Below are 25,810 nucleotides of genomic sequence, written 5' to 3'. Positions count from 1 at the left end.
TTTTACCTTCATAACTCTTCTGATATAACCATTTCTCTCTGAATATTCTCAGACTTTCCCTCATACCTTGTTCTTAAACTCTCTTACCTTCATAACTCTTCTAATATAACCATTTCTCTCTGTTTGAATATTCTCAGGCTTTCCCTCATTCCTTGTTCTTACACTCTACATTTTTTTTTACACTGCCCATACATCTCCAGTCTCTATATGTTTTTTTAGGTTACAATTAGTTTTCATTCAACGTTTCTATCTCTCAGTGTCCTTCAAAACCATTTTTTACACTACGCTCTTAGGATACCGGGCTCATGTGAATTCCTATTATTTTACACTCGCTCTCTCCCCTATTACGAGTCTCCTGTATACAGCCTTATTAGTCTTCCCAGCCTCTCCTCTCATATATAAATTAACTGTTACCTTCTCCAATGTACCGTTTACAATTCCAAGTGTCTATTTATTTCGTCATTGTTATTGTTATCCTCGTACTTCTAATCTCTCTAACCTCTCTTCTTTGTTCAATATTTCCTCCCTCATTGAACGGCCTTAACTATTTTCATTATACGTTGTTTTGGTCATCCTTTATAATCTCAATTTTCTCTATTTCCATTGTCTTTATTTATTTTTTCCTAAACCGTAAACTCCATCCGCAGTGTTCATTGTAACCTGCCTAGTTGTTTTCCCTCCCGTCATTGTCCTCTCCTCGTTCACTACAGCCTCCCCCTCTTCCCTCTCCCCCTCCTCTACCCCATCCAGTATCTATCTATCGTCCCTTTGGTCACTCTTTCATCTCTATAGCCTCCCCATTTTATCCACTCTGCTACTAACATGCAATCCTTCTTTTTTTTCCGCTATCCACTTTTGCTGCGTAACCTGTTCATCCTCTCCCTCCCTTGTTTGGCATCATAGCTTCCAGGGTCACTCATTCTCCCCTTTGTTTTACCCCTTAACCCCTCTCTCTCTCTACCTCTCTCTATCTCTCCCTCTCTCTCCCTCCCCTTTACGTCAGAGCTTGCCATCCCTTCCCCCCTCCCGCCTCCTCATGCTCCTCTGTTCCCTCCCTCTCCCTCTCCTCCACCTCTTTCCCCCGTCACCCTCCTCCTCCTCCTCCTCCTCCTCCCCCCGCAGTCCCATAATTGTATCACAGTTTCATCTACTCACACACTATTGAAAAGGTCTGTTGCGGGGAAATGTTCCTCGTAATTCTGTTACTGTCGAGGATGGGTTTAGAGAGAGAGAGAGAGAGAGAGAGAGAGAGAGAGAGAGAGAGAGAGAGAGAGAGAGAGAGAGAGAGAGAGAGAGTGAGAGTGAGAGATATACGTACATACATACAGAGATACAGACACATACACACACAAACAGACACACAGACGGACAGAGGAAGCGCAACACACGACCAGCCAGCCAGACAACAAGGAGGAGGAGGAGCAACAGGAAAGGTGAAATACAAGAAGGGAAGAGGAAGAAGAAAGAAAGGGAAAGGGTATAGGTGAGAGGCGAAACTTCCCGGGGCGTGGCGCGGGATGTTGAAAGTTAAAAGGCATTTGCGATGAAAGGAAGAGTGATAAATGGCGGGGGAAGGTACACACGAAATAAGGAAGGCGGGGAAGGCAAACGTGCGAATGTGATTATTAGGAGACGAGAACGTGAAGGAGGGAAAGGAAAATGAAGGATAAAGGAGTGACTGAAGGTGATTAGATGTCGTTAGGTAGAAGTAAATGAATGAAAGGATTGGGTTGATAGTTAAGTAAAGGAATATGATTAGGAAGGAAAGGAAAATGAAGGATAAAGGAGTGAATGAAAGCAATTAGATGTCGTTAGGTAAAAGGAAATGAATGAAAGAATTGGGTTGATAGTTAAGTAAAGGAATAATGATTAGGAAGGAAAGGAAAATGAAAGGGTAAAGGAGTGAATGAAGGCAATTAAATGTCGTTAGGTAAAAGTAAATGAATGAAAGGATTGGATAGATAGTTAAGTAAAGGAATCATGATTAGGATGTTGGCGATTGGGTGGAAGCAAGAGTGAGAGACAAAGGAAGGAAGGAATGACGGAACGAAGGATTAGGTAGAGGAAAGATGAAAAATTTGGAGGGACAGAATAGGGGGGAGGAATTGAGCAAATGCGAAAGTGGGAAACAGGAAGGAAGGAAGGATGGAAGGAAGAAAGGAAAGGAGTGAGGAAGGAGAGAAAGCAAGCAAGAAGGAAGGAAGGAAGGAAGATATTGGTCTAGCTTCCGTGTTTTCGTCTTCCTTCATTGGTTGAGGTAGGAGGAGGAAGAGGGGAGAAGGATTGGGGATGGGACTGGACGGAAGTAGGAGGGAGAGAGAGATTGAAAGGAAGGAAGGAAGGAAGGAAGAAGAGGGGAGAAAGATTGGGGATGGGACTGGACAGAAGTGAGAGGGAGAGAGAAATTGAAAGGAAGGAAAGAAGGAAGGAGAGGGGAGAAAGGATTGAAAGGAGGGAGAAATATAGAAAAGGGATTGGGAGTAAGAGAGAGGGAGAGCGATTGGAAGGAAGGAAGGAAGGAAGAAGAGGGGAGAAAGGATTGAAAGGAGGGAGAAATATAGAAAAGGGATTGGGAGTAAGAGAGAGGGAGAGCGATCGGAAGGAAGAAAGAAAGAAAGAAAGAAAGAAAGAAAGAAAGAGAGAGAGAAAGAAAGAAGGGAAGGAAGGAAGGATGGAAGGATGGAACGAAGCAAGGAAGAAAGGAAGGAAGGAAGGAAGGAAACGCTGAGCTTCCCTCTGTGTTTCCTCCTCCTCTTCTTGAAACTCCTTTGGGAATACAGCGAAAGGTCACGTGCAACTGATCCTCCTCCTCCTCCTCCTCCTCCTCCTCCGTGTCTTCCTTCTCTTCATCCTCTTCCAGTTTCTCTCACCATTGCGTTTCAACCTTTCTGATATGCAACACAAGGCAACAAGACACCATTAAAAACAGATATTTCCACCAACAAACAAAAACACCATCCCAGTGAAAGCAACACCAGCGGACCTTTAATTAATGCTTCACTTGCACTGCTCTTTGAAACTGAAGGAAGGAAGAGTTTATTCACCCCATTCGCCTCATGAAACTAAACTCAACACAAAAAACTAAGTCAAGAATAATAGGGTTGTTTTCACCTCATATGCCTCGTCGCCTTCTCTCCCTACCAGTATACTGTTGATCTATTCATTTTTCTTACTGTTTTTTATCGTTATTGCTCCTCTGAAGGTGATATATTAATATGAGTCCGCCCCTTTCTTAGTTTCAATGCATTCAACTTTTTTGTTAGTACAGTCCAGTTCCTATACTCTCCCTATTTGTTAGAGTTGACTATATTTTCTTTCTGAGGTCTACATCTGTTTTTTTTTTTTTTCAGTTATAACTCTTGATAGAAGGAAGTTGAGATTATGCTTAGAAGGTAGCTTTTATTATCCTTTTTTTATATGTTCTGAGGTCTCCTACATCTGTTTTTCATTTCAGTTATAACTCTTAATGGAAGGAAGTTGAGATTATGTTTAGAAGACAGCTTTTATTATCCTTTTTTTTTATATGTTCTGAGGTCTCCTACATCTGTTTTTCTTCTCGCAATTATAACTCTTGATGGAAGGAAGTTGAGATTATGTTTAGAAGATAGCTTTTATTATCCTTTTTTTATATGTTCTGAGGTCTCCTACATGTGTTTTTTGTTTGCGGCTATAATTCTTGATAGAAGGAAGTTGAGATTTTGTTTAGAAGATAGCTTTAATTATCTTTCTTTTTTTATGTCCCTTCCCTCACTCATTTACTTGCACCATGGAACTTCATCTCTCTGTTTTCATTTTCTTCTATATCTTGAACATCCTTTCCATTATCTTCCCTTTTTACTCTTTCAATTACCTCCACCAGTGTCTTTTAATCTCCCCCTTTCCCTTCCTTTTATAACTCTCCACCATCTTTTTTTAGCTTCCCTTCCACTTACATTCACTTACACCACAGACTTAAAAATATTCCCTTCTCCCTTCCCTCCTCCTCCCTCTAAAATATTCCCTTCTCCCTTCCCTGTCTTTTAATCTCTCCCTTTCCCTTCCTTCTATAACTCTCCACCATCCTTTTTCTCCTCCCTTCCTACTTACATTCACTAACACCACAGACTTAAAAATATTCCCTTCTCCCTTCCCTCCTCCTCCTCCCTCCTCCACTCCACCCACAAAACGTCTCTCGATGCCTCCCCCTCCCACCCCCCATAACCTCAATAATTCTCTCGTGTTATTCTCCAAAGCACTCCGTATTGTTATCTAAATAGCCCCAAATGTTCAAGCTCCCCCTCTTCCCTCCCTTCCTTCCTTCCCTCTTGCCCTCATTCAACAATCCTCCTCTCTCTCCCTTTCTCCCCTCGTCGTCTCCATCCCTCCCTCTTCTTCCTCCTCCCCCATGATTTATCCGCCCTTCCCTCCCCTTCCCTTCTCTTCCCTTCTCCCTCTCCTCCTGTCTCTTGTCTCCATCTAGCGGAAGTTTGTGTAGGGGTTTAGCGCGCATTACCATCGTATTTTGACACCGGTAAGGATGCCTCATTACTTTTAACAATCCCCCGCCCTCGCCCCTTCCTATCTCCCCTTTCCCTCCCTCCCTGAACTCCCCCGACCTTCCCTTGTTCCCTGCTCTCCCCTTCCTTCCCCTTCCTTCCCCGCCCTGTCACCCTTATCGCACGGAGGTAAACACGCCCGCCCTCACTCTCTCCCTCCCTCCCTCTCTCTTTCTCTCCCTTCCTCCCGACGTAGATCTTCCTCCAAGAATATCCCTCCATCAGACTATAGTTGTAGGCGGAAGTGGTTAAGAGAGAGAGAGAGAGAGAGAGAGAGAGAGAGAGAGATGGTTAAAGCCAAATTAACAGTGATTCAATTCCTTCTCGTCGACTTTTATCTCTCTCTCTCTCTCTCTCTCTCTCTCTCTTTCTCTCTCTCTCAAACACACACACACACACACACACACACACACACACACACACACACACACACACACACACACGTAACTTTTTCCCCGGGGATAATAACGCTCTAAGTCTCCCTCGGTGCCCCAAAACTCACCCCAAGGACACGATGCCTCAAGGACGACAATCCCGGGCACGGCACCACACCAGTAGGGCGAGGAGGAGGAGGAGGAGGAGGAGGAGGAGGAGGAGGAGGAGGAAGGAAGGAAGGAAACAGGGGGAAGGAGAGAAGGAGGAGGGAGGGAGAAGGACAGGAGAGGCTCACACTACTCCCTACTCCCCAGTCCTACGGTGGTAATAACAAGTCCTTTCCCGGGGTGTTCCAGGGCGCGAATCGGGGCTGTAGGACTCGGGGCGGAAGGTCTGTTTTGGCGGCGGCGTGCGCGGCGGACTTAGCACATTGGTATTCGCGGGGAGGGGATAAGCTCTTCATCTTGAACGGGAGCCTCAGAGTCCTTGACATGTGGATAGAATTTTGTGAGGGTTTGTGGGTCTCTAAGTAGGGGGGGCGTGAGGGTGGAGAGAGGGGGTAGGGTGGTGTGTGTTTGTGTGTGCGTGTGTTTGTGCCAGCGGTTAATGTGCGGTTTAGTCGGGAGCGATTAGAGGCGTGTGTGTGTGTGTGTGTGTGTGTGTGTGTGTGTGTGTGTGTGGCTAATAATTGGGTAATGCGGTTTGTCTGGTTAACGAAGGTGATGGAGAGCTAGGGAAGGTTAGTGTGTGTGTGTGTGTGTGTGTGTGTGTGTGTGTGTGCTGCCATATACTAATTGTTGATGGCTGTATCTCGTGCGCGCCGCCTAACAGGTAATGGTCCACTTATATTAATTGTCGAATCTCTCCCCTCGTTAAGTACAATATATAAACGAGACCATCTACACCCCGCTCCCCTACCCCTTCCCTCCTCCCCCTCCTCCTACCCCCACCCCCCTACCCCCCTCCACCCATAACAAGGAAAAAGAACAGATACCAGAAGACCTATCGGTCTATGGCGAGGGTGTCTGTTTACTACCGCTACTACTAGTAATCTACGTGTGGTAGGACAGGACAGAATAGATGAAGGCTCCTCCCCACCCACCTCTCCCCCCGGCAACGAGCCGGCAGCAAATAGTTAGAAGAGAACACCATGTACCTTTAAGGAAGGAAAGGACATGGAAATTTTACAGTAAAGAGAGAAATAAGAGGAAATTACTATCCTTAACTTACGCTACTGGTGACATAAGCTGTAGGGGAAATTATTAAGTCGTCAGGTTGGCGTCGTGCTGCAGTGTGCCTGAAACATACGAAAAGGGTCAGTAAAATCTTATATCCCTGAAATACTTATCCAATGAAGACTTGAAGCTATTGATACTCTGTGCGCTAATTACTGACGGTGGGAGTCTATTCCAGTGATCGACGACTCTATTACTGAAATAACTTCAGTGCGCCAATGTGTTACATCTGGTTCCCTTTAACTTTATACCGTTGCTGCGTGTTATTGTGTTGGGGTCCCTCTGAAATAGACTTTCTGGGTTAATGTTTTCGAATCTATTAAGGCTTTTGAACACTTCGATTAAGTCCCCCCTTACCCTTCGCTTTTTTAAGGAAAACGTATCTAAACGCTTTAAACGCTCGCCATACGGCAAGTTACGGAACGCTGGAATTTTTTTGGTTGCTCGTCTCTATATCTTTTCTAGCAAAATTTGATCTTTGACGCACTTCACTGATATCAATTTCGGTCAACGTAGGCTTATGCTCTTCGGGGCCTTGGAAAATATTCCTCGGGGCGGGGATCGATGTCATGTTCTCTTCTGTGAATACGCTGCTGAGAGTTGAGTTGAGGACCGACGCCATGCCTTTATCATCGCTAACTGTGTCGCCATTTTCTAATAGTGGGCCGATGTTATTTTTAATATTTTTTTTCTTTCTTATGTAACTGAAAAATAATCTGGGATTCTTCTTACCCTCAAGTGATATTTTCATCTCATACTCGCGGTTCTGTTTTCTGATTTTCTTTTCGCACTCTCTTGATGTTGATATGATTAGTATAATCCTGTGAAGTGTGTGACAGTTTATATTTCTTATACAATTTTCTTTTTTCGACGATGATTTTCTGTAGGGAATTAGTCATCCATAACGGGTTGTGCTTCTCTGCCCTTGGTGGCTTAAGTGGGATGAATTTATTTACGCTCGCTGAGATTTGTGCAGTGAAACGGTCATACATTTCTTGAACGCTGACGTTATTGACCAAATGATTCCAATTTACTGATGCTAATTCCTTTCTTAGGTCCATAAAATTCGCTTTACTATAGTTAGGTATTAAAAATGAGTTTTCTCTTGCTTCTGTTTCAATATTAAAGACACATGTGATAATGTTGTGGTCGCTGTTTCCAAATGGCTCGCTGCCCTCACAGGCATTAATGAGGCAACTGTCGGTCGTAAAGACTAAATCAAGAATGTTGTATCCTCGTGTCGGCGTGGTAACTGTTTGATAAAGAAATGTGTCTTGCGCTAGAGAGGTAACGAACGAACAAATAAACAAATGTGTGTGTGTGTGTGTGTGTGTGTGTGTGTGTGTGTGTGTGTGTGTGTGTGTGTGTGCCTTAATCAGCTGTATGTATAATTATGTGTCTTGCCTCCCGGAGAGTGATTGTGGGATCCAGTTCGGTTTGAGTCGCGGCCCAGTGGTTGAAAAGTCAGTCAACATCGGATTGCTAGGAACGGAGGCTGTGTAGTGATGAGAGAGAGAGAGAGAGAGAGAGAGAGAGAGAGAGAGAGAGAGAGAGAGAGAGAGAGAGAGAGAGAGAGAGAGAGAGAGAGAGAGAGAGAGAGAGAGAGAGAGAGAGAGAGAGAGAGAGAGAGAGAGAGAGAGAGAGAGAGAGAGAGAGAGAGTACCCCCATCATGTCACGATATTGGAGTAAGGACTTGAGCAGAAAAGAAGAACTGAAGGAAAGAGAGAAATGAAAGAAAGAGAAAGATAAAGAAAACCCACGAAATCAGGGAATAAGAATAAAGCCCACTACGGAAAAGACAAGAAGAGAAGAGAAAGGAAGGATGGAAAAAAGGGCGAAAGGAAGGAAGGAAGGAAGGAAGCGAGAGGGGGGAGTGACCTGAACTGTTCCCAAATCGATACAAAATAGGACCCCCAGCCAGCCAGCGAACCAAGCCAGCTCTTCCCTTGTCTATCAGCCGCGGGTCGGAAGCTTCACGAGGTCAATTATAATATGAGATCGGATTCCCTTCCCTGTGGTTTAAGCGTGCGTACAGCTGCTTCCCCACCCACCAGTACTATCGGCCACTTCAAGAACGATTGCATAGAAAAATGAACGAAGACTAAGAGTTAGTTAGACCAAAAGAACGGAGACTTAAGAGCTAGGAAGGCCAAGAGAACGAACACTAAGCCATTGTTAAAATAGTGAATTGTGGGATCCAGTTCGATTCGTGTCGCGGCCCAGCGGTTAAAAAGCCAGCCAGCATCGGATTGCCATGCAGAAACTGAGGCTGTGGTGAGAGAGAGAGAGAGAGAGAGAGAGAGAGAGAGAGAGAGAGAGAGAGAGAGAGAGAGAGAGAGAGAGAGAGAGAGAGAGAGAGAGAGAGAGAGAGAGAGAGAGAGAGAGAGAGAGAGAGAGAGAGAGAGAGAGAGAGAGAGAGAGAGAGAGAGAGAGAGAGAGAGCATGTATCAATTCTTTTTCCATATTGATTCATGTTATGTGGTGGAATTTACTTTCTTTGACTGAAAAAAAATACCACAACGAACGAATCTCAATGGACGAATAACCTGTAATTATAAACCGAACTCTCTTAGTCCACTAGCAATATAAATCTAAACACACCACTATACATCACCTCACAATACTATACCAGAGTCCTCGAGCCGATTTCACGGTCCAACACAGTGTCTTCGTAACAGCCCGAACCAAACCACAGAATCCCATACAATCCAAAACGATGAGGTCTTCGATGCCTCACTAAATACACAAGACTTTTCCTGTATAGCTTCATCAAATTTGTGAACTTAAGTATAAACACCAGACACTATACAAGGAAATTTCGAAGGCTCTGGTATTGGTTTGGGAGCTTACTAACCCGTCATGGGGAACTGTGAAACTGGCCCATATTGTTTCAGTGTACTCTCCTCACCGTACCTTCAGAACATACACTCCACATGAAGCCCCTCCACACACTCATCACCACCGCAAGCCACACACCAGCAGAGCGCCGCACAATACCAGGGTCAGGGTATGCTCACTGTCCCCGTCACACCGTATTAATTTTCACGTCAGATCACAGTAAACGCAAACTGATTTAGCCAGACAAACCACATCACCGCTCGCATAGCTTCACTCTCACTCTCATTCTCTCTCTCTCTCTTTCGTCCTCACTCACTCTCTCTTTCTCATCCACTCATATTCATTCACATCCTCACTCATTCATCCATACACCCACGCAGACTCACCGACACGTATCCACTTACTCCATCATCCATTCTAGCACCCATAGTCTTTCACCCACGCACATTCACTCCGCTCTCTCATCCACGCACACTCACCCACTTCCATTCAACTCACTTCCTTATCCTCCTATTCACATCCACTCCCTCCCTCACCCGCATCCACCCACCTACTCACACACTCCACTCTACACACACACACACACACACACACACACACACACACACACACACACACACACACACACTGTACCCTTCGCAATCATTATTATTATTATTATTATTATTATTATTCAATGCATTCACAATAAAAAAAAACACAAATACACACACACAAACTTTTTTTTTTATTCCTATTTTAAACAGGTGCATCCCTTCCCCCCCCCCCCCCCCACACACACACACACACCACTCATAAAACAAACAAAAAACGCACGTAAATCAAAAGACAGCTCAGGTGAAGTTACATGACCGGGTAGACTATAATATATACTTAACGTGGAAACGAGTTATTTTTATTGCGTTTTTTTTTAATATATATTTTGCGTGTGTGGGTTTTTTTTTAAGGATTTGGCTAATTCTTCACTTTACCCGAGTAGTTTTGGGCCCGCGCCGCCGCCGCTGCTGTTGTCGGTGCAATTTTATGGACTGACAGACACGCGCGATTACTACGTGTGCGTGGAACTCCCATTTCCGTGGCTTATGTTTGAATAAAAAATGCTGCCGCGTCCCCCCCCCCCCACCACCCCTCACCCCCACCCCTGCTGCCGCTGCTTTGTTAGTACTGCGGCTCGGCGGTGGGGGGCGGGTGTGTTTGGGTTCGCATAGATATATTGGCGTACTCGTGATGTGTGGTCATATATTTACTGTGCATGTTGGTTAGTTTGGGTTACACTTCATTATTTTTTTTTTGTGTATATTTTTTGTTGGGGTTCAGTTTGGCTTGCTTTTAGATAGTGGTAATTGGTTCTTTCTATGCATTCGCTTCCTGGACATTTTTATTTATTATTTGTCTGTATATTCTTAAAAAACACATTATGCATTTGTTTATTTTTGCGTAAATGTTCTGCTAATCCTTTTTTTTTAGCGTTCCTATCATTCATTCAATTCTGTGATATTAAACTTTCTATAATCATTCCATTTTCTCTGCTCTCAAACTTCCTATCAGCATTCCATTTTCTCTGCTCTCAAACTTCCTATCATCATTCCATTTTCTCTGCTCTCAAACTTCCTATCAGCATTCCATTTTCTCTGCTCTCAAACTTCCTATCAGCATTCCATTTTCTCTGCTCTCAAACTTCCTATCATCATTCCATTTTCTCTGCTTTCAAACTTCCTATCAGCATTCCATTTTCTCTGCTCTCAAACTTCCTATCATCATTCCATTTTCTCTGCTCTCAAACTTCCTATCAGCATTCCATTTTCTCTGCTCTCAAACTTCCTATCATCATTCCATTTTCTCTGCTTTCAAACTTCCTATCAGCATTCCATTTTCTCTGCTCTCAAACTTCCTATCAGCATTCCATTTTCTCTGCTCTCAAACTTCCTATCAGCATTCCATTTTCTCTGCTCTCAAACTTCCTATCAGCATTCCATTTTCTCTGCTCTCAAACTTCTAATTATTCCATTCTGTGATAGCAAACTGAACTTCTTTTTTCTCTCTCTCTCTCTTGCTTATTCATATGTTACGCTTTCCCGCACAAACCTTTCTCCTCCTCTTCCTCTTTCTCCTCCTCTTCTGTCTCCTTCTCCTGCTCCTTATCTTCCTACTTCTCCCTCGCCACTCCCCGGCCGTCCCTCTCCAAGAAAAGAGTTCAAGTAATAAGTTGTCACCCCGCGTCACACAATGGCCATATTCCTCCCCTTCTCCCTCGCCCAGCCTTCACCTCCTTCCCTCTTCGCCCCACTCTCCCGCCCGCCTCTCCTCCCTCGGGCTCTCTCTCTCTCTCCTCCGCGAACAAGGGAACATGTGAAAGACTTCGTAGGTAGGAAGGGAAGAAAGGTCGGCATGGGGGAAGGAAGGGAGTGTATGACCAGAAAAAGAGAGAATTGAGGTGAAGAATGTAGGAATATGGAGGGAAGAATCATTGTATTGGTAAGAATGAAGGAAGGAAGGAAGAAAGTGTACGGCTAGAAAATTAAAAAAAATAAAAATTGAGGTAAAGAATGTAAGAATATAAAAGGAAGAATTTTTATCGGTAAGAAGGGAGGGAGTAAGGAAGTGTACGGCTAGGAAAAAAAAAGAATTGAGGTAGAGAATGTAACTGTACGTAGAAGAATGTGGAAGAGGAGTCTCGTTCATGAAATCCAGGAAAAACAAGACCAGCAATCACGGTATACTTGCTCTACGAGGCTCACTAGACACAGCGGCGATAACAATACACGTCTCATCCGTAGCATTCACCCGCACGAGACATCACGTAATAGAAAGTAAACCATAGGGGAGAGGAAAGTTGACGGTGGAGTTCCCTAGGGAGTCGAGCTGTCTGGCGAGCTGTCTGTCTCTCGGTGGCCGCGGAGACAATAACTGTCATCGCCCGCTAAATGGCTGTCATCTCTCGGGAGCAGCGTTGCCAGATTATCGTACTCAGCCGCTTATACTTCCCGACTTCCTACCCCAAAACTGTCTTCTGGGCTCCAATAACGAAACGCATTTATAGTTATCGTTAAAAGAGTTAGATCCTGATGTTTCTTGGCAATAGTTAGGCGTCAGAAACCGGTAAATACTATGCTCTGAGTACGACAATCTGGCAGCGGTGCTTGGGAGGGCGTGCGGCGGGCTGGTTAGATGGCGGGATATACTGGGTCGGGGGATCGAACTGTCGTGGTTTTAAGGCTCCTATACTCAGACGCATTTGGTTCTCACAACGTCTATTTACACGAAGGATATAAAGAAGGTTGGTAGGAGTGTGTTTTTCACGTTCATGGAGCAGAACCTTTGTCAAACGATCATTAGGAACAAAACACTGATAAAAATGTGAGTGTGTGAGCCACGAAATCTTTGCAAATATTGGCTTTTTGCGTCTCACATTCAAATACCTATATATAAAAGGAACTCTGATCTAAAGTATATCTAAGTTTTTTTTTTTTTTTTTTCATTATTAGTGTGTGTGTGTGTGTGTGTGTGTGTGTGTGTGTGTGTGTGTGTGTGTGATACCTTGAAAACCAGAAAGCTATCACACCACATAACATAAGTAGACGCCATAGTTACCAGGTTTGTCACTGAAGGGGAAAACATTTTAGTGAATAAGAAAACAAACCACCAATTCAGAGTGACGGAATGCCTTACAGTGAAGCCCAGGACCAGCATCACCGAAATAATGATGATAACAAAAATCTCGTTCTCTTCTCGGGAAAAAAATGGAAGGGAGGGAAGAAAGCCTGGCCGGGAACGCTCCGTCTCGCTCATTTGTTTATTCCCCGCCAGAAGATGAAACGCACTCTTGAGAAACCAATAATTTTCCTTCCACAAGAAAGATCATCCTGGTAAACTTCACTCGTCTTTCTCCTCCTCCTCCTCCTCCTCCTCTTTTATCCTTCCTCCCTTCCATCTTTCCTCCTTCTCCTTTTTGCTGCCTCTCCTCCTCCTCCATCTTCTCTCTTTCGTTCCTTCTCCTCCTCCTCTTCCTCCTCCTTTTTGCTGCCTCTCCTCCTCCTTCATCTTATCTCATTCCTTCCTCCTCCTCCTTCTCCTCCTTTTTGCTGCCTCTCCTCCTCCTCCATCTTCTCTCTTTCCTTCCTCCTCCTCCTCTTCCTCCTCCTTTTTGCTCCCTTCTCCTCCTCCTCCTGTTTCTAGGGGAAAAAAATCAACTCCACAGAGAACCAATTTCTGCCCAGAAACAAAACACTTTTCTCTCTTCCTCGAGACTCCATCCCTCCTCCTCCTCCTCCTCCTCCTTCCCTCCGGCTTCTTTCCCTCCTCCTCGCCCTCTCCCTCCCTCTCTCCCCGGCAGCCTCTACCCCTTCCTAACCCCCCTCAGTCCTCCTCCTCTCCCATCTTCCTCCAAACCCATCTCTTCTGCCTCCCCTCCCCCCTTTCGATCAGTCCATCCCACCATCCTCCTCTTCCTCCTCTTCCCTTCTCTCCTCCTCCTCCTCCTCCTCCTCCGGCAAACCATCCCCCCGGGCACTCCTTCGCCACAAAAAAGTGACCAACCACCACCGCAAGTCGTAGGTAAATCAATTACGAGTTACCTGTCAGTCCTTGGCGCTATCCCTCCCTTCCTCCCTCCCTCCTTCCCTCCTCGTTCCCTCAGCCTGAAACATTGGTGCCAGACTTCCTTTCCCTCCTCCTTCTTTTCCTTTCTTAATAGACTGTCAGTGTTGCCAGTCTCTTCTCTCCTCTCTCAGCCTGAAACAGTGGTGCCAGACTTCTCTCATCCCTCCGCCTTTTTCTTCCTTAATAGACTGTCAGTGTTGCCAGTCTGTACCATCTTGCTTTCTCTCTCAGTCTGATGTTGTGATGCAGGTTTTCTATTATCTTTCAGCCTGACTTGTTTTTCCTCAGTCTGATATTGTTGTTCCTCTTTTCTTTAGCCTGACGTATAGAAGATTCAGTCTCATCATTCTTCCTCTCCCTGGCCAACACAATATCTTTCCTTCAGTCCTATGCGATATTTCTTGTCCCTTCCTTTCTCCATTCCCCAGACTGACGCTTTTCTTTCTATCATATCCTTTTCTTCCTTTTACCACCTGACCCAATGTTGTCTTTCTCTCTAATTATCTATCCATTGCTTCTTTTTCTCCTTTTTCTCAGCCTGACGCAGTGTTGTTTTATTCTCTTCCTTTCTATCATATACTTTTCTTCCTTTTACCACCTGATGCAATGTTGTCTTTCTCTCTCATTCTCTATTTCTTCTTCTTCTCCTTTTCCCAGCCTGACGCACTACTGTCTCTCTCTCCCTCAGCCTGATGCAGTACTTGTCCTTCCTTCCGGCCTTACCCCGCCTGATGAACATGATTGTTTCCCCTGTCTCCCTTCTCTCCTGTCTCCCTCCCTTCCTTCCTCCCTTCCTCTCTCTCTCCCGCCATTCTTAATTCATTCACTCAGTCTGTCGCAGCGTTGCCAATCCCTCTTTTTCTCCCCTTCTCCAGCCTGACAAAATATTGTTATTCCCAATACCTCTTTCCTTCCCTTCCGTCCTCCCTCCCTCCCTCGCTCTCTCCCTCCTTCCCTCTGTCTCCCTCTCTCCCTCCCTCCCTTCTGCTACGAGTCCTCTGTTCCGTCCTGACTGCTTATGAAATTTGATTATTTTATCTCCCATTTGCGTTTTCTTTTAATTTTTGGGGAGAATTTTAAACGTATACGTCTCGTTAGGGCTTCATATTTGTTATAATTAGATTTTACACACACACACACACACACACACACACACACACACACACACACACACACACACACACACACACACACACACACACTGATATCAATTGTGAGCGGAGTCGTAACGAAATGGTATAACTGAGAGGATTGAGACAGCAGAGAGGAGTGGAGGTATAGAGAATTGTGTGTTAGTGTAGTACTTTATAAATCATTCTCCTATTTGTTTATTGAACGATTATTTGTTGATTGAACGATTGTTTGATTTATTTGATGGATACTTTTTTGGTGTATGTGTATCTGCGTGAATGAATGAGTGAAAGAGAAAGTAAATGGTAGTACGTGTAGCAAGGAAAAAGAAATTGAGGTAAAAATTGTATGTAACGTGGAAATTTTAATTGTATTTTTACGTATTTGCGAGGAACTGTATAGGCCTATTTGACGTGTGCGGTAGTGTTAGAGGATCAGGGTAGTGACACATATACGAACACACACAGATAGAGGCGTGATGTTAAGCTTACAAATACCCTTGACTACCCTGGACCGAGAAAGTAAAAAGAAAAGTTAATATTCATAGACACCTTAGTACAGACCATATGACTCAGTGTTACCATATAAAAATCAAAGGCTGTGGTAATTGAAAGTACTCGTGATTACCTTTAGCATGATTAGCAATTTTAGAGAAAGTATTGTAGACGCGTGAACGAATGCTATGGAGAGAGAGAGAGAGAGAGAGAGAGAGAGAGAGAGAGAGAGAGAGAGAGAGAGAGAGAGAGAGAAATAAAAGAAAAGGGAGATACTTATTAAGACAGAACACCGCGATGCTTCACCAGGCGAGGATGACAGACAGTGTAACACGCGTGAACGAATGCTATGGAGAGAGAGAGAGAGAAAAAAGAAAGAAAAGGGAGGTACTTAATAACACTAATGGTTGCGGCGACGGAAATACAAAGACCAAAAACGGCAGGAGTGACGAATCGTGGCGCTGCAAGACAAATTACCGCCGAGTGGAATGACTGTGTGTATGGGAGTGACAATATTGATAGCGGGCTACAACGGGAGTGTGACCGGTGAAGGTGAGGACTACTACTACTACTACTACTACTACTACTACTACTACTATTACTACTACTACTACTACTACTACTACTACTAATATTACTACTACTACTACTATTACTACTGCTACTACTACTACTAATAATAATAATAATATTACTACTACTACTACTATTACTACTGCTACTACTACTACTACTACTACTACTACTACTACTACTATTACTATTGTTGCAGAGGGGATAGTGGTAGTTGACGTAGTAGTAGCGATAGTAGACACATCAAAAGCAGTCAGTAGTTGTAGTAATGACTGCTACTACTATTACTACTACTATTTCCACTACCACTACTACTACTACTACTACTACTATTGCTGCAGAGAGAGTGGTAGGAGAGGTATAATGGTAGTATAACAACAGTAGTAGAATAGAGTTAAAATAGAGAAGAATAGAGAATAATATTGTAGTAATGATGGCGAAGATAACCACTACTACCACTACTACCACTACTTTCGCTACCACTACCATTGCTGCAGAGGTAGAGGTAGTGGCAGTAATGGTTGTGGCTGCGTTGGTAACACTGTCGAAGCAAAGGCTGGAGGGCTGCGGAAATCCTGAGAAACCTATTGTCACTTGGAAGGATTAGGGGACTATGACAACACTGGCGGATTACTGAGTGAGGGGGGAGGGAGGGAGAGAGAGAGGGAGAGAGAGAGAGGATTTGGTTGGAGGGAAGAGGAGGAAGAGGAAGAGGGAAAAGGAGGTGTGGAGGGAAGTTAGGTGGGTAGGTGGGAGTGAGGGGGGTGAAAGAGTGTAGAGGAGAGAGAGGGAGAGACAAGAGGGAGGGAGGTAAAAGGGAGAAATTGGCTTGGAGAGGAGAAATTGAGGGAGGAACACGAGGAGGGAGTTTTCCGAGTGGGAGACAAGGCGGAAAGGATGTAATGAAGAGGATTTGTATGAGAAAAAGGGAAATGTAGCATAAGAGAGAGAGAGAGAGAGAGAGAGAGAGAGAGAGAGAGAGAGAGAGAGAGAGAGAGAGAGAGAGAGAGAGAGAGAGAGAGAGAGAGAGAGAGAGAGATAGGAGGAAATAAAATAACAGATACAGAAAGACATTTAAAAGGAGAGACGGAAAGAGACAGACAAACAAACAGACACACACACACACACACACACACACCCACACACACACACACACACACACACACACACACACGAGTCGCAGCCCGCTTCCCCGCACAAAGTATTCGCTCGAGGTAATTGCAAAACAAACAGTATAAAAAGCTTCTACTTAATATATCAAGCAAAACGCAGCATTAATTATTCATTGTGTAAAAATGTTCCTCACAGAAAGCGCATTATTCTTTTTTTGCGGCGAAATGATATTTTTTGGGCGAGTAAAAACTACAGATTGCGAGAACTTTTGATTGACTCAGGGTGAAGTTATGTAGCAGTAGTAGTAGTGGTTGTAGTAGTAGTAATTGTAGTAGTAGTAGTAGTAGTAGTAGTAGTAGTAGTAGTAGTAGTAGTAGAAATAATAATAATAATAATAATAATAATAATAATAATAAATACTGATAAAATATACTAAAAAAAAACAATTACAAAAAGAAGAGAAGGAGGAACAACAAGTACATAAGCAGCCCCTTGATAATTACGAAACACAAAATCCGTGCATTAACAGCGAATTAAAAAATAGATATAAATAGATAATTAGGCCTCGTGGAGATGATGAAGCTGAGGAACAAAGGAAGGAAAAATCTGACCGTGAAGGAAAGACTGCCGTGGGAAGGTTGCTAAAGAGGAAGAAAAAGAGATAAAAAGATATATACAAATTAAGAATAGTATGACCCTGAAGAGAGAGAGAGAGAGAGAGAGAGAGAGAGAGAGAGAGAGAGAGAGAGAGAGAGAGAGAGAGAGAGAGAGAGAGAGAGAGAGAGAGAGAGAGAGAGAGAGAGAGAGAGAGAAAAGAGATAAAAAGATATATACAAATTAAGAATAGTATGACCCTGAAGAGAGAGAGAGAGAGAGAGAGAGAGAGAGAGAGAGAGAGTAATGAAAACCCTACATTATTTAAAAGGAAAATTATTTGATGTCGTAGAAAAATAAAACATAATGAAATAAAAAAAGAAAAATAAGAAACAAAAATGAAAGAAAAATCGAGATCGCAAGAAGAGCAAAACTGAATGTGTAATTAAAGTAAAGGAGGATGAGAAAAGAAATAAATAAATAAAAAAAAAACAGAAGGTGAACAAGACAAAAAAAAATATAAGAACAAATAAAACGAATCTAATAAAACGGTCACACTTAAAAAAAAATACAACTGTGTGGAAGGAGAAGTCCCATCAGATAAAGAGAAGCAAAATATAATGAAGCCAGATACAAGCAGGAGATATCGAGGCGGCGCGGAGGGAAAGAAAAAAAAAGAGGAGAGAAAAACCGGAGGAGGAATAAAAGGGAGAAGGAACACAGATCAAGAGAGAACGCGGGGCCACTGACAGCACTGATAACGTGGCCAGGTGGGAGATAAGAGAGCATACAAGATAAACATTGAACTCAAGAACCCGGCCCGCAGCGTTTTGGGTCGAATTCTGAAACACCCCCACCCAAGCACATATTTGACAGGGCTTTCGTGGGAGTCTGAAGCATTTCCAGGGGTAGTTTTATGACCCTGGTGGTAGTTTAACCCTTCTTCTGTACCATGAACCTAAAATACCACTCATTAGAACCCGACTGATCCCTTGTTTGGCCCTTGGAAATGGTTGATGTGAGAGTTGAAAGCGTCTGAAAATACCGAATTCCATCTCTGCCTGTTAAGTGATACAAAGGAGATGCGACCGCAGATGAGGATGGACAGAATGGTTATTAGAGTTGTTTTTAAGTGTCTGTGTCTTTTTTCCTCTTATCTTATGTTTGGGGGTTGTGTGTGTGTGTGTGTGTGTGTGTGTGTGTGTGTGTGTGTGTGAAGGAGGTGAAGGGACTCGAGTGTGGTTGAAGTGTTGGTAATGACCTGTAATTACTTCAGTTTACTTTTAGGTCTTCGCCTCACTTCATCCTCGTCTTTGCCACAACTCACAAAGATCATCGAATATAAAAGTACTTTCTATTTTTCGAACTTTATGAAAAAATATATATAAACTTAAATTTAACGTTGTATTCTCAGACAACCCTGCTCTTAAAACTGATTTATGTAATGTAAATATTAAAGGTTCAAGTACATTTATTGCCCTGAACTTGAAGTAAAAATATTATCGAGTATAAATATAAAATAAATTCCACCCAAAGATTACATATTGTCTTAACACCGGATATTTGTATTGACTGTTCTGCTGTTCTGGAAAGCAATACATTTATTATGATTGACTAGACAAATGAAGGTAAAAGAAAGCTGATTTTATTGCTAATCAGACTTGTTCACTAACTTATTCAATTAGATGGCCATGGACCGAAATAGATGAGTGTTTTGGATCGGAAAGCCAATAAGAAATAATAAAGTGCTAGCGGTTAACGTAGTACATCTGGCCGCAACTAAGCCCCAGCGAGTCTCTACTGTTGTCGCGTTGGTCTGTCCGTGCCGGGCCGTGTGCCGCCCAGCCGTGTAACGCCTCGCTAGTCATCAACCCGCGGCCCCCGAGCCCCGCAGCAGGACAGACGGATGGCCGCCCCATTACACCAGTGAATTGTCCTTTTTCAAATCCTCTCCAGGCTCACAGAACTTAAATTGACCTGAACCCCAAAGTCCGAGGCCAAAGCGAGCCTCTCGCACGAACCCTCCCCCACTTCGAGCCCCGCGGCGAGGGAGTCTGACTGGCACGCCGTCGGCACGACCCTCGCCGCTCGTCAGGCTGGGCTGTCGCGCCAGCCTGTGCGGCTGACCGGCGGGGAACGCCAGTCGCAGGTCCTGTGAGTGGCTGCGTGACCACATCCCGGCCCACGTTACGGGGGAGAGGCAGGACCGCCCCACTAATGGCTCTGTCACATATAATGGAAGGTTCCTCTACAGCCATAAAGGTGTCAGGTTACATGGAAAATGGAAATCATTAAATTGAGTTCGTGCAGGGCTTTAGAATGTAGTCATTAAATGACGGACGGTGCCTGATTTAGTTTATAGAGAGCAGAGCGCGGCTGTCGCGGTGAGCTGGGGATGTATGCCAACAGTAACAAGTTTATTGATCCCCCGCCTGGAGGGTGAAAGATAAGGAGGGTGCGCAGATGGCCCTGCCCCCTCTGGCTGCCGGGCTGCATGTGGTGGTTAGCACGCCACAGCAGCGTGGGGGCAGCAGGGTCCTACCTGTCGGACCTACACATGACTAAACTAATGAATGGGCAAGCATTGCGTGGCAGGGAACATTTTAAGATAAAATTAACTGGTCCGTGTGTTTAGGGGTCAATGAGTCTCCAGTGAGTTAGTCATTAACGAATGTACAAAGGATGTGAACCGCAAGTTAGGTTATGAGGTGCTGCCGGCAGGATCCCCCGGCAGCCCCTGAGACAGTCTGTGAGACCACCCGTGCCCAGAGGCGGCTTACCTGTTCTTAGCGGCGGCCGCCCTGTCACGCTGCCGACGGTTCTTGAACCAGTTGCCGACCTGTGTTGGGGTGAGGCCGGTGGCCGAGGCCAGCTCCCTCTTCTTGCTGGGGTTGGGGTAAGGGTCCTGCAGGTAGGATTCTCGTAGCAGCGACCTGGTTCGTTCCTTGAAGCAGTGGGTCTTCTGTTCCCCGTCCCAGATGGTCCTTGGAAAAGGGAACTTCTTGCGGACTCTGTACTTGTCGACGGGTCCGAGCGGCCGGCCGCGGAGCCGCTCCGCCTCCTGGTAGTGCGCCTCCAGCCACAGCGCCTGCAGCCGCGCGTGCGACGGCTTGGAAAACCTTTGCGACTCCAGGATTGCGTACAGCTCGCGGAAGTTACCCAGGTGGAAGGAGACGAGAGCACGCGCTCGGAGGACAGCCTCGTGCTTATTGAGGTCCTGCAGGTGTGGGTGAGCCACGGGCAGCGACCACAAGAATCTGCCAAGACGCTCCATGTCTCCGCTCTCCTCCAAAGTCTCACAGACGGCGGCCACCTGGGTGGCGGTGAAGGAGAGGGAGGGCAGCGGCACCAGTGGGGTGGGCACCACGGGACTGCCGGAACCCCCGAGGCCGCCTGAGGCCACCGCATTAGCACTCAGGGAGTTTAATGCTGAGAACGCTCCGAAGGAGCCAAAAGATCCAAGGCCACCAAGTCCACTCATGAGCGCCATGTTGGGCTGCAGCGCCCGCAGCAGGTCCGCGACGGAGGACGCCAGCTTGGCGGGACAGGCGGCGAGCGAGGACTCCAGCGTGACGGCCGCACGGTGCCGCTGGCGAGCAGGGGGGCGGGGCGTGCAGCCGGTCCGCCCCCGACCTCCCCCCCGCGCCACTCAGTGCAGGGCCACGCCCAGCGGCAGGCCCACAGAGTGACGCGGTCATCCTATTGGTTAGCCGTGATCCGTCGCCATGACAACGCTGTCAATCATCGACCGGTCTGCCAATCAGTGGCGGGCAGCGGCCGTGGTCGGTGGCGGGTCGCGTTACGGCCGTGTTGATTCGGTAACGGAGCCCGGCCTCTGATAGGCGACTTAGCGCCGCCGCCCGGGTCCCGCTAATGGAATAATGGGGCCGTGGCTATCGACCGGGCGCGGCGCTCCCTCCAACAGGCCCGGACACGCCGACACCTCCCATGTGACCCCCGCCGGGTCAGCCGAGCTCAGCAAGACGGGTCGCCGCCCCGCCTGACCTCCACACACGCCTCACCAGGCACCACACGCCGCTGGTCACACCCTCGGCCCTTGCCAGGCCAGGCCACACCCTCACCATGCCACGCCACACCCTCACCCGGGGCACGCCTCACCCAGGCCAGGCACCCCCGAGGCAGGCCAGAACCCACCCAGGCCAACACCGGTCCCCCTCCCTACACACACACACACACACACACATGCACGCACCACCACCAGACACTCCCGCGGTCACAACAGGAAGGCGTGACGGAGTTACATTAAGCAATTTAGCAACACTCGCCCATTTAGGTGTCACTGCACAAAATTCTCGACCTTTCATATACGTGTTTTACGCCGTGTTTATGTGGCGAGTGTGTTTGTGGGCGGTAATTACAGGAGAGAGAGAGAGAGAGAGAGAGAGAGAGAGAGAGAGAGAGAGAGAGAGAGAGAGAGAGAGAGAGAGAGAGAGTGCGATAAGAGGAAGTAGTGTGAAATAAGAAGAGTTTACTTGTCGGCGGTGCAACAGGAAACAAAAAGTTGATCTGATGTTGAAGAGATTACATGATTAGGGAACCACTTCTTCATCTTCCTGCCTCTCTCTCCATCCTTCCTCCTTCCCTCTCCTCTCCTTCCTGCATGCGTCCCCTCTTTCCTTCCTCCTCCTCATCCTCCTCCTCCTCCTCCCTACCTTCGTCCCTGCCTCGACTCCTTTCTTCCTTCGCCCACAGCCTATAAACTTTCTTTACTGCTCTGCAAAGTCGTGGGTTTCCTTCTCTCTCTCTCTCTCTCTCTCTCTCTCTCTCTCTCTCTCTCTCTCTCTCTCTCTCTCTCTCTCTCTCTCTCTCACACACACACACACACACACACAAGGGGACACCCAACCCCTTCTTGAGTGTCCCTTGAAGTGGGTGTTTGGGCAGTAATGTGAGGGGGAGAAAGGGGAGAGCGAGGGGGAAGGGGAGGGGGAGAGACCAGGGTTGTAGGGGACGATATGATAAGTGAGGAGGATGGGAGAGTGAATGGAAAAGGAAGAGCAAAGAGAGGAGGGAAAACGATGCCAGGAGAGGGACAGAGGAGAGGAGGGATGTTAGTCTTGATGGGGCGAGTTACGTGAAGTGATGATGAAGAGCTGAACAGGTAAAGGAGGAGGGAGGACAGGTGAGAGAGTGAGTGTGTGTAAGGAAGGGAGAGTTACAAGGAGAGTTATACATGGAGGTGCTGATGAAGGGCTGAACAGGTAAAGGAGGAGGGTGGACAGGTGAGAGAGTGAGTGTGTGTAAGGAAGGGAGAGTTACAAGGAGAGTTATACATGGAGGTGATGATGAAGAGCTGAACAGGTAAAGGAGGAGGGAGGACAGGTGAGAGAGGGAGTGTGTATTTAAGGAAGGGAGAGTTACAAGGAGAGTTATACATGGAGGTGATGATGAAGAGCTGAACAGGTAAAGGAGGAGGACAGGTTATGCTGTATTCATTGAGAGAGAGAGAGAGAGAGAGAGAGAGAGAGAGAGAGAGAGAGAGAGAGAGAGAGAGAGAGAGAGAGAGAGAGAGAGAGTTTGTTTGTTTTTTTTTTGTATTATTTAAGAGAGAGAGAGAGAGAGAGAGAGAGAGAGAGAGAGAGAGAGAGAGAGAGAGAGAGAGAGAGAGAGAGAGAGAGAGAGAGGGTGTTGGTATACTGTATTCATTGAGAGAGAGAAAAAGAAATAGAGAAAGGGGAAAAGAAGAAAGACATAAAAAGACAGACAGACAAACAGACAGGAAAAATAAAATAATAATAAAAAGCTTGATGAACATTGTGTAATATCATCATCATCACCATCATAATTATCATCACCATTATTAATTTTAAACTCATTATTATTCTTTACATAATTTCTTTTTACACTTATTATTTACTCTTTCAATTTTTACACTCATTATTGTTAACACTCATCATCACTATCATAATTACCATCACTACCACCCACACTCCAATTTTCCTATATATAAAAAATACTATAAGTTCATTGATGACCAAAAACTGATCATATGAAAGAACGAGAAAACATATCCACCCAAGGGAATGACTTACACTTCCTCTTCCCTCTACCGGCATATGACCACAGATGTTGCGCCGACTAAACGAAACTTTCTTCCCTCTTCCCTCTTCACACACCACTGAGAGGCCGCCTTGCAGACCCTGGCTATAGCTAAACACATCAACGCCACTAACGCTGAACGTGGCGCCCTACAACACTTACGTCACTGGTCCGAGGTCACACGAGGAGCGGCGGCCTTCACGTTACAAAGGACTCGAACCCCTGACCATGCATTCCACTTCGATAACTTCCTCCACTCAAAGGCTATCGCTCAGTCGTCATTCCTTTCTTGTCCTATATATATACATTCCAATTCCTCGTACACGAATTTTTTTTCACTTCCTATTGCCATTAAGTCCGTCTCCGCTTCTCCCTCTAAGTGATATTCATTCTATATAGTAAAGTGGGGAATGGAGAAAGGTAAGATTAAAGAGAGGAATGAAGGAAGGTAGAGGGGAATTAGAGGGAAAGGAGGGGAATGAGGGAAGGCAGAGATAAAGAGGGGAATGGGGAGAGTAGAGGGAAAGTGGGGAATGAGGAAAGATGGAGATAAAAAGGAGAATGAGGGAAGGTATAAAATGGGGAAAGTGGAGAGGTAGAGAGAAAGTAGGGAAGGGGGAAAGGTAGAGATGAAGAGGATAAAGAGGGGGAAGTAGAGAGGAAGTGGGGAATAGAAGGAAGCAGTAAGAAAGGGTTATGGAAGTGGAGGAAGAACAAAATGATCCTACTCTTTTTTTTTCTCTCTGTTTACTTTGTTTCATTCACGTTTCTTTTCATTCATCTTCATTTCACTCTCCATTATAGTTCTTTGCTACTACTACTACTACTACTACTACTACTCAGCCGGTATCATTGACGTGTATGGATTTTCTTCGCCAGACTCCACACTTTTACAAGACACATGTGGAGTTGCTGCACGCCCCCCCCCCCCCCACCCACCCACCCAACCACCACACCTTCGATCCACACCTGTCTGCACCTCATGACCCACACACGCATTCCACACCTGTCTCCCTCCCTCCCTCACTCACTCACTCACTCACTCTTCTTCACGTCTCGCCCTGCCTGGAATGTTAAGCGAAGGTTTCTTGAGGTATACAATGGCGAGGAAAATAGATAAAAGAGTATAACAGAAAAAAAGGAAGAGAAATAGAAAGAGAAATGAGAACAAAATAGAGCGACAGCGAAGAAAAGAATGCAATATAAATGAAGAAAAGTAATGAGAAGAGCAAGAAAATGAATAGAAAACAACGACCAAGAAAAAAAAAAAGAAAGATGAAGAGAAACAAAAAAGGAACGACGATGAAAAAATAAAATTAAGAAAAAAAACGACAGAGAAAACGAGAAAAATGAACAGTAGAAAATAACCACGACAAAAAAAGCAAGGAAAAAAAAAAAAGAAAAATTAAGAGCAACAAATTAGGACGACGATAGGGAAAGTAAAACGAAGAACAAAAAAAAAAAAAAGACAAAAAACGAGTAAGTATGAGGAACAAAATAACCACAAAAAAAAAAAAAGGAAAAAAAGAACAACAACAAAAAAGCAAGACAAATAAATAAATAAAAACAAATAAAACTAAAATAGAGAATGAAGTAAAGTTGATTAAAATAGAAAGGAAAAAAAGAAGCCAATTTTTAACAGAAAAAAAAAAGAAAAAATAAGAGAAACAAGTCCGCCCCCCCACAAAAAAAAAAAAAAAACATACAAAGTGAAGTAAAAATAACCAAAAAAAAAAAAAGGAATGAGGCCAATAAATGAGAAGAAAGGAGTGGGATAAGTCTCTTCCTCCTCTCCTTCCCGTTCTTTAATTTTTCCCAACTTTCCTTCTTTTTTCTTTTCCCTTTATCTTTCCCCTTTCCCCTTTTATTCATCCCCTCCCCTATCCCCTTCTCCCTCTCCTATTTGCTCTACTTATTCTCATTCTCTACTCTCCCCTTCATCATGTTCCTTCACCGCTATATACCTACACTTCCCTCTCTCCCTCCTCCTCCTCCTCCTCCTCCTCTTCCTCTTCCTCTTCCTCCTCCTCCTTCTCCCCTCCCTCCTCCTCGTGATGCTATCCTTGTATAATTCCATGGTAAGACCGCACCTCGAGTATGCAGTACAGTTCTGGTCTCCTAATTACAGAAAGGACATTGATTTACTGGAAAGGATTCACCTGTACGAGGAACGACTCAAGCGACTCAGTCTCTTTACAATGGAGAAAAGACGCCTACAAGGGGATATGATTCAAGTCTTCAAGTATCTGAAAAAATTCATTA

General features: G+C 45.2%; 1 protein-coding gene across 1 annotated transcript in view; it reads right to left on the bottom strand.

Annotated features, from left to right (window-relative positions):
- The window catches only part of LOC127003810 (homeobox protein SIX3-like), a 75,712-nt gene extending 53,882 nt beyond the window's left edge, over positions 1 to 21,830 (bottom strand). The window contains exon 1 of the mRNA XM_050870860.1: positions 20,269 to 21,830. Coding sequence (XP_050726817.1) covers positions 20,269 to 20,978 — 710 coding nt within the window. The 5' untranslated portion in view covers positions 20,979 to 21,830. The remainder of the gene's footprint in view (positions 1 to 20,268) is intronic.
- Positions 21,831 to 25,810: the final 3,980 nt, after the last annotated feature.

This window comes from Eriocheir sinensis, chromosome 26 (assembly GCF_024679095.1).
Source record: "Eriocheir sinensis breed Jianghai 21 chromosome 26, ASM2467909v1, whole genome shotgun sequence".
Classification (NCBI taxonomy): domain Eukaryota; kingdom Metazoa; phylum Arthropoda; class Malacostraca; order Decapoda; family Varunidae; genus Eriocheir; species Eriocheir sinensis.
This window is presented reverse-complemented; position numbering and strand designations above follow the sequence as displayed.